Genomic DNA, 14,185 nt, shown 5'->3' on the forward strand with positions numbered 1-14,185 from the left:
GAACCGCACGCTGTCGCTTCTAGCTCTGAACTATGCTTACTGCATTTATATACTACATTTTGTAAAAGGTGTGGCTATATTGTATGATACTCGTAAAGAAGCAACTCTTTTTCTTTTTCTCTTTATCTGTTTTCACTTTTCTGCATCAACCACGTTGCAGAAAAGAACAGAAGATTTGATGAAAGGGTATGAAGTTTGATGTGTTCTTGTTTAAATAACAAGCGCTTATAGTTTCTTTTTTTCTTTCTTAAAATAGTTCCAATCATAGTCTGATTCCAGCATATACTTATCACGTCCGAATTAAGGAATTTTCTAGTTGACACAAAATCATCCCTTACCATGGTGCACCTACATTATTTAGATACATTTTATTTTTTATTGTAGGTAACACACTGCATTTATTTAATTAATAACAACTACACATATATGTACTGCCAACACCAAGTGGACTGACGACATCAAGCAAGTCGCAGGGATTCGCTGGATGCAGGTGGTCAGTAACTTGATGTTTGGAAGTCCCTACAAAAGGCCTATGTCCTGCAGTGGACGTCCATCGGCTGATATGATGATGATGATATATGTACAACTTTAATTTTTTTCTTAATAGTTTACTTTAATCAAACTTTTGTCACATACTTTAATTTTTTTTGGTTGCGATGATAGCAAGAAGAACTTTTGAATTCGTATTCAGAAATTAGAGAAGAGAACGCTTAAGCTTTTCAGTTATACCTAATAGTTGGTACATAGCATAGGAGTACGTCGGCATGCTATTTACCGCAAGTACCTACCGAACGTTTGGTGCGCCGCCAAGACGAGCTAACGACCCCGGTGCTCCCTCGCAGCATCCCAACACATCTCCCGATTTGGACATGCACGCTTTTGCTCCAAAAAGGCCAAGGTTGAGCTTCCCCCAAACGGCGCGGTGCGTAGTAGAGTAAACAAAGACTTCTAAAATAGATTCCTCGTGGTTTGCGCCGTTAAGTTATTATTGATTGATAAATAATACCTAATTTTTTTTTTGCGCAGATGTCCTTTTGCGTTGTTCATAAATCGCAAATAGTAAACAGTACCATCCATATTGGTTGCGTAAATATTTCTAATGTGTGTTTTATGTGTACCTGCTTTGAAGAATTAGTATTTCAAATTCCTAGTATTTCAATTATTCTTTAAGACTCAAGAAGAATAAAACATAAAAGGGAAATATATTTTGGAATAGAATTCCAAAAGCGAGTACCTACACCTACCTATTTTCATATAATATTTGTTCACAAAGCGCTTTCCGAATCTAGAGTGAAAAAGCAAACATTGTCCTAAGGAATTAGTTCAACTGTATATAGGTACCTACCGCGTACAAAGGGCCCGTGAGAAGTTAGAAATCTTTAAACAAACTTAGGTAAGTACCTGTTTCTAGCATATTGAACGATTGGGTTAACGTTCTTTGGGTGTGTAGTTAACGGTGTATAAGGTAACCTATTTCTAATAACCAAGTTTGTGTTTGAACTTTGTAATTATCCTTACAAAGTATATAACGATGACTCCGTACACTTCTTTTTCTGTAGCACCGGCATCCGTAATAGATTTGAAAGTGTAAACCATTTCAGCTGGAACAAGCAACAACATTTTTGCTTCCTTCCGCCTTCATTGATTCATCTTGTCTATGTACCTACTTGTACCCATTTTTTTTTTCATAAAAATAAATTACTTACAGGAAGTTACGTACAAATAACTAATCAAACAAATATTTGAATTAAAACGTTTTAGGTTTAAATAGTGTTACACTTTAACTTCACCTACTTCAAACGTAGTGTTTCTTTCAGCCTGAGATTTGATTTTTCGTGACAGGTGGTAACCTGAAACTGTTAATTAACTGAGGTATGACTTTGTATTTCGCAAGCAAGTAGATCTACCCTACCGTGCGCCTCAGACGTTGTTAACTTCGCATCTTGCAGCAGTCTTATCAGTCTGCTCATGTCACAATACATGCAATCGGATGAAAATATCGAAATATAGAACACATTTTGTTGTTTTATGATAAATAAATGAACATATATTTACTGTGATCCAACAGCCGCATGTTGTCGCGTGCGCGCGCGCAGCATGACCGTTATCATTAGCAGCGGTCGAGCGACGCGTGTGCTGTGATTATATCCGGCCTAATGTAAGAAAAACATGAATTATGCAGACGCCATTTTCTAATGTTGATTTTGTTCTATATCCATTTAAATCTAGGATTACGCTTTATGATGAGCGAATAATATCAGAAATTACCGATGTAGAAAATACCGATTGGGTCTTCCAAAGTAACTTTAGCTCCTCCCGATTCGCTATAAGACGGCTCTCAACGCATTAGTACCTACTCTACTACTCTAATTTGTTGTGTAGAAACGCACAACAAATAGACAAACAAAATACTAAGTATAACTTAAATCCTTGCAACTCCCAAAATTAGAAGTGAACATGTGTGATGTTACTAATACCATATTTCACATTTACATAAAACATCAGTCTACCATGTATTGTTATAAAATGCGTAGTATCCCTGCGACACACCTGGCTACACGCCAGGCCCTCCCGTAGGCACCCTGTGCAACGATTTGATCCACCTGTCACTTAATTCACTGGACCTAATCCACGTGTCACCTAATTCACTACCTCTAATGCAGGTGTCAAATAATTCACTGCCTAATCTAGCCGTCTTCTGAATTACTTGTTCTTCCTATTATTGAATTGCCTGCATATGATGGCAAATAAACCTAAATAATGTAATAAGTGATTGGAAAAACGTGGCAGATAATATATCCTGGAATAATGTTCTCAATTGTGGGATAGAGACATAATAAATAACCTGTGTGGAATTAACCCCCGAGGATAAAAGTGAGTAACTAAATATGTTCAAGACAGATTAGACAATAACAATGTTGTATCATCATCTTCGAAAGCGGTTTAGCATAATACAATAGTAATGTGTTATTACAATATCAGTAAAGAGTCAACTATCTATTGTCATTATAATGTTATCCGCATCCGTCATTTTATTGTAAGGGACATTAAAACGGAAAAACTAAAAGAACTCGGTTTTTATCGCTCTAGTGGAGTTTTACTTTTAGAAGAAAAATCTGTAATTTATATATTATAACAATAGCTTGTAATGAAATGTTGGCAACGCTGGCGATTTTTCAAAGAAATAAATATGTACTTTTGTCTACCATCGCAAGGAGTACATTTGTTTCAAAATATTTACTAACATTTTATAATAAGGAAGTGAACTACTCAACGACGACATAAAAGATTGAAATCTCTTTTGTAGACCTATAAAACTTTTATGACCAATGACATTTTCCGTTATTTGCCCGAACTGTTTGTCGCCGAATAACCGTTTGTTCCAAGCTCACTGCTCTTCTGACTGCGGAGTATGTTGCCGGCGTTGTATCACAGGCACGTGAGGGTAACATCCGCGCCTCAGGTTGACTGTAGGGATGCTCGATGATCATCGATGTTGAAAGGAAAAACATCGATGTTGAAAGGAAAAACATCGATGTTGCTATACGAAAAATATCGTAACATCGATGTAACAGAATTGATAATCGATCATCGATGTTACTCACGGCCTCACGCACGATCAACATACGAAAAACTCAACGTACTCTCACCTACCGGCAAAGACTTACCGCCAAGCGATTTAGCGTTCCGGTACGATGCCGTGTAGAAACCGAAAGGGGTGTGGATTTTCATCCTCCTCCTAACAAGTTAGCCCGCTTCCATCTTAGACTGCATCATCACTTACCATCAGGTGAGATTGTAGTCAAGGGCTAACTTGTAAAGAATAAAAAAAAAAAAAAAAAACGTACGAAAAAAATACGTATTTTATGATCGCAATTACAAATATGAAGTTTATTAATTAATAAATGAACCTGTAATTAATACATTTTATAGTGTTGTTGATTATTTTCAGTGCTAAAACTATCGATGTTAGCCAAAATCGATGCTTGGTTTGTGATAAATGTCGAACATCGATGTTCAGCTTTCGATCATGACATTGATGTCAACGTGGATGTTTTTCGACTATCGATCATTCCTAGTTGACAGTCACCGGGCAACGGATTGTAGAAAGAATTAGCGAGTGTATCGCAAAATGTTAGTCGATGCTGGCCAATGGTTTTCCACGTAACTCCCAGTGGGTCAAATGCTTTTTCGTCAACTGTAAAATATAAAAATACACTTATCTGCAATTCACACTTATCATCCTAATCATTATATTAGGTAGATTAGGTACTAAATCTACTCGATGTTTTGGTGCTACCTGATAGCAAATTACGCGCTGTCCAGATAGCAAAATTGCACGTTATCATAACCTATTTCGTTATTTTGGATTAATGTTTTATTATTATTTTAGTATATATATAATAAAATGCCAATAGTTACGGACGGCCGCGACTTCGTTCGCGTGAATTCTGTTTTTACAAATACCGCAGAAACTAAGTATCTATCTGTCCTGACTGTATAAAAAATGGCTTATATTATAAAAAATGTGTTTTGTTCCATGAAGCGATGATTTTCCCATCTGCGCAGTCCATTGGTTATAACTATAGAAAAGCTATCAACTATCATCACCATGGCCTCACCTCGATGAAGATGATATACGATCTGTCGGAAACAGCATGTCTGTCTGTATTAAGACATTTCTGTTTATCATTCGGACGGGCAATAAATCGCGTTCTCTTGAAGTCGGAGCGCACTTGTGCATCGGCCGATGATCTAACAGCCAGCACTGGTGGTGAGGGGAGGGGGAGCTGGGCCGGGGGAGCATTGTGCGTCTATTTCGGGGGCGGCGGGTCTCGCGGTGACCTGCCAAAAATGTGCCCCACTGATCTTATGCGAGGAACCGACCAACCTAGATGCTCTTTATTTCCGCTTCTTATCCGTGAGCTGTTTTTACTATTATTGAAGTTGACCTATCATAGAGTGTAGGTCAAATCTTGGAAGCAAGATTGGAAAGACACTTACACGGTGATGACGCAATTAATAGTACCATAGAGATAGTCTGACGAAGGAATAAACTTTGAAGGTGGCCATAGGAACTCTTAGAATAAACCAGATAAACCCATCTCTTTTGGACTCATTTGTTTTGGTAAACTCTCTGGACTGGTGCTTCATGGTATCTTTAAATACGTGTAGTGGGCCTTAATAAAAAACCAGGTCGTTTCTCGCGTTTCTACCCATAGATAATTTAAACTACGCAGAGGATATTATTACAGGTTTCATCGATAGTGATTCAAAAATAATGTTTATACGTGTAGTATAGTAAAAATATCATAGGTGCAGGGTTTCCACGCGAACGAATTGCGGACTTCTGCTAGTTCTTTTAAAAGTTTAATTGGAAGGGTGTTACTATATAAACATCTGACTTACTGTTTTGAAATCGCAACTTCTGCATGTGGTTTTCGTATACCTACTTGTCCAACAGTCAGACAAACTGACTATTGGTCTATACTTTCGAGTGGCCGTTATAATATTTTAACAGAAACTCGTTTCAATATATATTTTTTTGGGCTTAACTAATTGAGATAAAGGTTTTCTTAAAAGCATGACATCATCATTATAATTGAGCTCAGACGTAATGAAAAGATTTAAACTGACTAGGACGTTTATCATTAATTTGATACTGTGATTTAGTACAAGTAAGGTTCACCACCGAATTAATGTAAAGTCAGAAAAAGACCTCGCCGTATTCTGAAAAGGAGAACCTAATTTCTTGTACGAGTTACCTCCTAAACGGCTAAAATTTTGTATAGAGGTTATGCCTATTATATGATTTTTTTTGCTGACAAATCTGTACTTGTGTCATCTGCAAGAAAAAAGAATTATTTTCTTTCATCTTTCGCCTCATAGACTTAGCTTTAGAGTATTATACTCTAAGCTCATAAGCAGTACCTACAGAGCATTGATGAGGTGTCAGATAAAACAATTTACCTATACTTACCTGTAAATAAAAATTTATCATTCTACCATTTGCAATAATCGATTTCACCTCATCGATTTTCTTTTATATATAAATGGAAACTCTTTCGCCAAATTGACGGAAAAAACAAGCAAGCCTTGGTATTCCTGGCACGCGACTTGCCCATATCGAATACCAAGGCGGGATGTATCGCGGCCGTTGTGTTTTTGTCGCCGCCACTCGCCGCTCCGGAGAAATGCCTCGCGTCGCGGTTGGTCTTCATACCTACTCACTTGTTGTTATTGAAATCATCTTTTCACATAATCATAAACATGACTATGGTCTCTCGCCATTGACCCGAATAATCTAGTCTAGAGCCTGCGACTTCTCTCTTTTTAACAAATCGTGAAAAACGTGTCCAACGAATTCCTGGATGCAGGAGATTTAGGATTGTGATGTTTGGAAGGAAGAGGAATATGCCCTACAAAGAGCATGTGTCCTGCAGTGGACGTCCGTCGACTGATATAATGATGATGATGATGGTACTAATCCAGGGTGTAATTTACCCATTCCAAATTTTAGCAAAATCCAGCAAGTAGTGACGGTGTGCAGTAACAACAAATATACTTTGGCCTATTAAAAACATGATCCTGATATTGCCATGGAACGGGATCTACTTGTATGGAAACGCTATTATTTTATTCCTACGAGAATATGATCTGTATAAGTGCACATATGTGGAGGATTCCGCGTGGCAGCTCAGCTACTGATTTGTATGCGAACAAAGACTGTCTGTCTGCCTGAGTCTGCATCCATTGATACCAGGACGAAACACATCGCAGTTGATTTGTTTTCGTACTTTCGGAGAAATGCGTCTCGTCGCTGTCGGTAGCTCGCACCACGCTAACGGCCGCCCTTCGTCTGAACTATTTGGAGAGCGTGACTCATTCAAAGTTTTCTAAATGGTTAACTATGTATTTTCTAATTTCTTGCGTGGTGCCTAGCTAGCCTAGCTTGTTCAAGGCTTTTATTGAAGGTCAAAGTATCTCTTCAGTAACATGGTATCCCTATATTTTCATGCCAGTGGATCTGTTAACACTTCGTTTTCACTCAAATGTCCGTCACCGACTGCTATCATATTGACTTCCAAAATCTTTGTTTTCTGGGTTAGTGTGAAATTCCAAGAAATTTTCTAAAATCCTAAGAAACTTTTCAGCCACAGACAAATATTTTCATTCGAATTATTGCAAAACTTTTCATTGGAATATTCCGAATGCCACAATGAAAACGCCGCTTACAAAATCAGGCCTGCGGGAAGTGGATTTATCTTTTAGGCAGCCAAGAACACGTTTATTTTCATGAATTAATACGAAGCTAATAAAAATTTACAACTAGATACCACAATAATATCATAGTAGTTCACGCCAAGGCCTGGAGCGAGCGGCGTCTTTACGGTTTGTTACGAATATTCCACCCACGCAGACAATCAAAAGAGTGCTCTAGTGTTCGTTTAACACAATTTTCCTCTTAATCTTGGCCTAAATGCTGCTATTTTCTCCATTACATCACTGTTTTGATAAGTTTATGTAACGAAATTTCCGTTTTATTACTCAGACATTAAATGTTTATACGAGTATACAACTAGCTGTGCTATGTCTTGCGGTTTTTTTTTTGCATAGATCTCGCTCCCTAAAAATCGTTATAACTAGCTACATAATATTAGTTTTAGATGATTTGAAAATTTATCTTTCGGATCTATTTCTGTGTACAATTTAAGACAGCAATTCCGCTTAGGTATGTTTGTACATATGTTTTCTGTGGGTATGATAAGTTGTTGTTTCAATAACTTTTTTATGTAACAAATAGTGTGTTCCTGTTCACACATTCTTATAGCCGTCGTAGTTTACTATTCCTTTAGTTGGTGATAATTATGTGTAATCAAAAGATGTAATTAATGTCATCAGATCGTCTCTGAGACAATGCTTTAATGTGCCCACTTCTTGTTAAGGCAATTGGCTTCTTGTCGAATTCACTTTTTGTATATACTTACATAAATAATGTCAACACGGCACTTTCGAACAAGACGTGAATCATTGATCTCTCTCTGTAAATGCTGCTCGTAATTAGCGAGCATAAAATTTAATTAAATAGTCGAAAAAACATTACCTACATACAAGTATTAACAGGTAGGTAATCAAAAGTTCTGTGAGTCCCATAAGTATAATTTCCGAACAAGCATAGTCAAGTTACTTTTTATATAAAAAAATACGAATAATTTGATTAAAACGTGATTTTTTCATATCAACAAAGATGATGTTTGTTGATATACATTACGCGGATACCCAAGCACGGTTCACTGTCTTTGTGCCCTGAAGTCAACTACATGTTTGATGGGATGATGCAAAAGACCACTGACGTCCTCTTTGGAACACTATGCGCCGACGAGTTACTATCACTCAATGTAAAGCCTCTATAGCTCCGCGGTAAAGGGACTGGCTTCCGAGTGGTCGTGGTTCGATCCCCGCCTGCTAGACGATATTGTCATGGTATGGCAAACATTCTTTAAAAAAATAACAGAGTTAAAACAAAAGAATGCGAGTCCTTGACAAACATTCAGCAGTTAATATTAGCGCGAGTAACACGACGTTGAACCTCGTCGGGGCGAGGCTGACCGCGCTGCCGCTGACGGAGCTATTTCTACTCCATTTCACTTTGATGACTCACTAACTGATACTTTTCAACACACAACCGTGATAGAATTTCGTTCTTTTTATACACTTCTTTTAAAGTAATTCGCATTACTTCTGTCCTTATTACTATGTATGTATCCATGCGCTGTTTACTTCTCTATCCATATCTCAATAGGCAAAACTTGAATTGCCTCAAGGCACCACCATGTTTGTTCCATGTGTAATTACAGGCAAAGGCTTGAAGGCCTTAAAGGCCTCGAGGGAGGGTGTAAGTGTTCATAAGTAGGCTCAATATGTGATCCATGAGATGAGCCTCAAAGCTCTTGAAGACAAAATGATAAATGAGCGGCCGAACCGGAGATAATGCTCTTTTTTTGCAATTAGACGGAAGATTCTGCTTCGACGCTGTTGGTCGATAATATGTCATTTTGTCTTCACACCATAATCTCGTAAAGAGAAATATACAAATGTCAAATGTCAAATGGCAACGCAACCGGAAATATTGCTATCTTTCGTTGAATTGAGACGAATGATATGGGACTGGCACTATTTTTTATTGACATTTAGTCTATTTCTCTTCTCGAAATATGTCATGGGTTGTAGGTAAGGTACTGGTGGCCTTAATTAAGGCATCTCTCTCCTCCTTTTGTACTTTGTATATATAAACAGATCGATTAGACTTATACTAATACTAGACATTTATTGTTGTAGGAGACGGTCCAGACCAGCGGCGGAAAAACCACCAGCAGCCGCCACATCGAGGAATTTGACATCGAGCAGTGCTGGGACGAGCGCGTGCTGCGCAAGCTTGTGAGTGTTGCTGCTGCAGCAGCTGTTCTAGCAGTCGACTGACACGTCAGCCATACGCTGCACGCTGTCGGGGGAAGTAGGTAGAGACGTGTGCCGCTCGTCCTGCCCACCGAATCCTATATTGCCGCTCTGAACGGGATTCAAAGGACGTCGCGATTTTTTGCACGAGCAGAGCATTGTGGACATCGCGGCAGCGTAAGCAGCATAGTATAGCTGATGCGTTAGGTATGATTGTCCAGAGAGATTAGTAAACTCTACTTTCTTCTACTTCGCAACACGGGTTATTAAAATTTGCTTGTCGAGTACAAATACAGCGCGTAATGTGTGACTAGAAAGTCTAAAGGTGCGTTTACATGGTCAATAGGAATTGCCCAATTTTAGGCAACATTCAAAAGTTAAATATGACGTGGTCTGGCCCTGTAAAAGATCATTCGAATAAATAATTATAGGTTTAAAAGATTATTTCAGTAACAACGCCTTACGGGAGCAAGGTATAGCTACACCTACGAAAGAATAGAAACTCGAAATTTTCACCCTACTGCACATTTGTCAATCCGTGTCGACGACATTGAACAATATGGATCAGTTTGAAACAATTGCCAAATTTGATGGAAATTGTTCAACTCCACTCCAGATTGATACTTATTGTCAAGCAATAATTGCTGCAACAGTAGTCCATGCATACGCGACAAGCCGTGACTCGTGACAAAGCGTGGTGTCGGCATCAGGAGCGCCAACTGAACAAAGATCCGCCATCGGCTCTCGCTTCCGGTGTTCGCTTCCGCGTGGCGCGTGTGTTGTAACTGTACAATGTCACTTATTTTGAATGTGCTTTGTCACAACAAAGAGTACTGTGATGCTTATTATTACTAATTGTATACTATTATAGTATGTTTTTAATTCCTCCTATTGTGCTATGAGAAATCTGCTACATTTCTAGAAAGTAAAACCAACTAACCATCTCATATCAAGATTTGTTTTATACTTTCTTGAAAAGCGTTTTTTACCTATGAAACACAAGACGAAGGACACTTTGGCAACGGAATGTAAACAATGATAAGCATATTTATGTTTGGTCACTGTTTATTGAAGTAAAAGTTAACAACAAAACATACGATTTCAACTTAATCTCTCTTGACTACACCGCCGCAGTTGGTACGCAGCTCGTGTAGTCGAAGAGAAGGCGTTTCAATTTAACGTTTTTTTTTAAGCAATTGATTAATGAGGCATTTATTTTATTAATTGATACTTTGCCTAAAATAATACTTTGACTTAAATAATTTGCCCCATGAAAATTAAGTACTAGATTTGGAGCGTGAAGATAAGAATAATTCGCTCTTATTTTGAAAGTGCTTAAATGTGGCAGGAAACGGGAATACATCTGGAAATTAGCAATATTTTTGAAGTTTTTATATTTTTTTGTTGCATCTCTGACATCGTGTGGCATTCTCTCTTTGACTAATTATCACAAGTTTGTCAACATAGACTGGATACCCACCGCTTCAATCGACGGAACGTGCAGAAACAATACCTACGACAAATATTGGTTTTCGACATCCATTTACATAAGAGCAAGTGAAGTGTTTTAATAGCATCTAGTGTTTGTACAAATAATTCACTAATTGATTTCCTTAAAGATGATGAATGAAGGTAAAGTGTTTTCAATGAGTTATGCAGAGAGCCGTTCGCTACATTTTTATGATGTCTTATTTCACTTGGTAGTGGTTTGTACTGACTTGGTACTTAGTTTCCATTCTTTACGTCGAATCTTTTTAAAGATCAAGCCAGAATATCGTTCTCAATGTTGAATACCGTGTCGTGTTCCAGTTGGACGAGTGCGCGGACTACGAGCAGCGGCGGCGGCTGCGCGCGCGCCTGCGCACACTCATGGCCGAGCAGGAAGGTGAGGCGGTGCAGTGTGCAGTGTGCAGTTGTGTGGTGTGTGTTGTGTGGTGCCCGCGCTAACCCACCCTCTGTTGCAGCGTGCGCGAGCGCGGTGACGGCGGCGCTGGCGGCGGCCGACGAGCGCGCCGACGAGCCGGCCGAGCGCGGTGAGTCCCTCCTCCTCCCCCTGCTGCAGGGCCTGCTGCACGGCGGCGGCTCGCGCCTGCTGGCCGGCCTGGGCGCCGCCTCGCACGACGTGGTGGCCGACGTGCGCCGCTCGCTGCGCCGCCTGCGCCTGGCGCTGGCGCCGCCCGCCGACCACCCGCAGGCGCGCGCGCTGCTGGCGCTGGCCGACCGCTTGGAGGACGCGCTGGACGCCGCCGACCGGCTCGACGGCTGCAAGCGCCGGCCGCGCCGCCGCAGCCGCGCCGCCCGCCACACCGTGGGCGTCACGCGCGAGGAGCTGGAGGAGGCGCGCCGCGCCGTGGACCGCGGCCAGCTGCTGCCCGACGCGCTCACGCCGCCCGCCTCCTCCGACGAGCCGTCCACCCCGGAGCGCAAGCCGAGCGTGGACGGACCCGGCGCCTATCACGCGCCCGTCGAGACCCACCGGCGAGCGGCGCCGACGCCGCACGAGATCACCTACGAGGCACCCAAGATACACAGGGACGCGTGCGTCGTCGAGCGGCGTGCGCCCTCGGCCCGCAAGCCGGAATTCTTCAGACACTCGATAGCGGACGCGGCGCTCGACCATCCCAAAAGCGGCGCTGAGCGCTGGCACTCGGACGCCAAGAGCAGCATAGCGGCCATCGCTGACAAATTCAATTCCAGAGCACACGAGGAGCCGCCTCCGCCCGCGAGGCGAGCTCCGGCGGAGCGGCCGACGCTCGTCAAACAGAAGACCGAGGAGGCTCCGCGGCGAGCGTCGTACTACAAGCCGCCGCCGCCGGGGTACAACTTCGCTGCGCCGCAGGCGGCAGCCGACGACCTCTCCAAATCTCTGAATCGGTTCAACAGCAGCAAACGCAGCCGCATGAAGCGCGCGAACACGATAGACATCGGCCGGCCGCTGGGCGGGTACAAGCTGGACGACGACACCGACGAGGAGAACGAGGCGCCGCGCGCGCCGAGAGTTCCTCAGTTTCAGCCGCAGACCGAAAACGACAGAAAGTTTTTAGCTTTCATGCAGAAAAATGAAGACCCCGCCCGCGGCCCGGCGGTCGAGCGGACCAATTGGAGCAGCAGGTTCGGTAACATCAAAAACAACTTCGAGAATCGAGATCGTCAGCAGAACGGAACGTCCGCGGGCGCCTCCTCGGCCAAACGGTTTTGGCAAAACGCAAACGTCAACTCGCAGACGTCGGCCCCGAGGCCCCGGAAGTTCTTGGCCGACATCACCCCCGAGACGGTGAGACCGCCGTGGGCGGCGCAGCGGCGCAACCCGCCGCGGACTCCGGCCGCCGCGCCGCCCCCGCCGCCGCCTCAGCTCATTCATCCGCCTTTTTCGCAGCCGCCGGTCTCACCGATCAAACAGATAGCTAAACCGTTCGTCGCAAAACCCATACCGGTAAATCAATTTTCTCACGCACCTATGTCCGCATTCAAGCCACCCACGAAGATAATCTCCCCCACCACGGCACCCCCGAACATATGGAGTCCACCATCTTCCAGCATTCCAGTGTCTCCGTCTACCGACCACCCGCTCGTCATAAACGCACTCAGCCCCTCGCCGCACGCGCCCCTCGCCCCCGCGCCACCCGCCGGCGACAGGATCGCTCCGCTCGCTAAATTCGATTACACCGCGGGGGAGCCGCAGCGGGCCCCGCCCGCGCACGGCCCGCGGCAGCCCACGCCGCCGACTCACGTGCGCCCGCAGACTAACTATGCGATAAAACCCATACCGAGCCAGAACGCTCTCGCGGCGCCGGAGCTGGTCAAGAGACTCGGCGAAGTGAAGCCCCTCCCGAGCCCTGAGCGATTCCCGCCGAAAGTGGACGCGCAGCAGCTGCAAATCGAGTTTTACGAGCGGCGGGTCCGGGAAAAGTCTCGCTGCAACTCGGCCGACGACGGGCGAGAGATCCCTGCGCGCAAGCCGCCGCCGCCGCCCGCCTACACCGTGGTGGACTACACGCCGCAGAACGTCACGTCCACGTTCGTGCCCCTCCAGCAGACGCCCGACATCGAGAAGGCGAAGGCGCACAAGGTCGACTACCTGCCGGACGTCGTCATGAACGAACACAAGAGCTACGACTGCGTCCCCTCGCCGACGAAGCGCGTCGCGCCCGCGAGCCCCGCCCGCCCGAAGCTCCCCGCCGAGCTGCACAACGGGCACGCGCCGGCCGCCCCCTACGACTCGGGCGCGCCGACCGAACACGGCAGCGTGGTGACGCGCGTCATGCGCGGGCCGGTGCGCGGCGCCGCCACCATCACGTCCGGCGTACGCACGCGCGCCACCGACGGGGCTCCCCCGAAGCTCTCCCCCCGGCACGACGTCATCTCGCAGATCGAGAGGAAGAGACGCGAGGCGGCGTGGACTCAGGTACGGCCGCCGGCCCCGCACCCCGCCCGCCCCGGCCCGCCCCCCTCGCACGCCACCTCACCGCCCCGCCCGCCGCACGAACACGCGGTGGCCCCGCGCAGCCCGCTCGCCGCGTCCCGCGAGTCGCTGCTCTCCGGCGAGTCGCTCGGCAGCCGCGGCTCGAGCCCCGGCGCGGCGCTGGCGCGCTCGGGCTCCTGGCACCGGCTCGGCGACTTCGGGCCGCAGGCCTCCTCGCCGCGGAGAGTGGTGGCGCGCACCAAGTCCATGCACCTGCTGGCCGTGCCCAAGCTGTTCGAGGGAGGGATCGCGCACGAGGAGCTGCCC

At 44.7% G+C, this 14,185-nt stretch overlaps 1 protein-coding gene across 5 annotated transcripts in view; it reads left to right on the forward strand.

Moving 5' to 3' along the window:
- Nucleotides 1–14,185, forward strand: part of LOC112053886 (titin) — a 76,124-nt gene that overhangs the window by 52,848 nt on the left and 9,091 nt on the right. For all 5 annotated transcript variants that reach the window (XM_052885372.1, XM_024093482.2, XM_024093484.2 and 2 more), the window contains 3 exons: nucleotides 9,340–9,438; nucleotides 11,266–11,341; nucleotides 11,421–11,489. In XM_052885372.1, coding sequence (XP_052741332.1) covers nucleotides 9,340–9,438; nucleotides 11,266–11,341; nucleotides 11,421–11,489 — 244 coding nt within the window. The remainder of the gene's footprint in view (nucleotides 1–9,339; nucleotides 9,439–11,265; nucleotides 11,342–11,420; nucleotides 11,490–14,185) is intronic.

The sequence above is a fragment of the Bicyclus anynana genome, chromosome 14 (genome assembly GCF_947172395.1).
Source record: "Bicyclus anynana chromosome 14, ilBicAnyn1.1, whole genome shotgun sequence".
Classification (NCBI taxonomy): domain Eukaryota; kingdom Metazoa; phylum Arthropoda; class Insecta; order Lepidoptera; family Nymphalidae; genus Bicyclus; species Bicyclus anynana.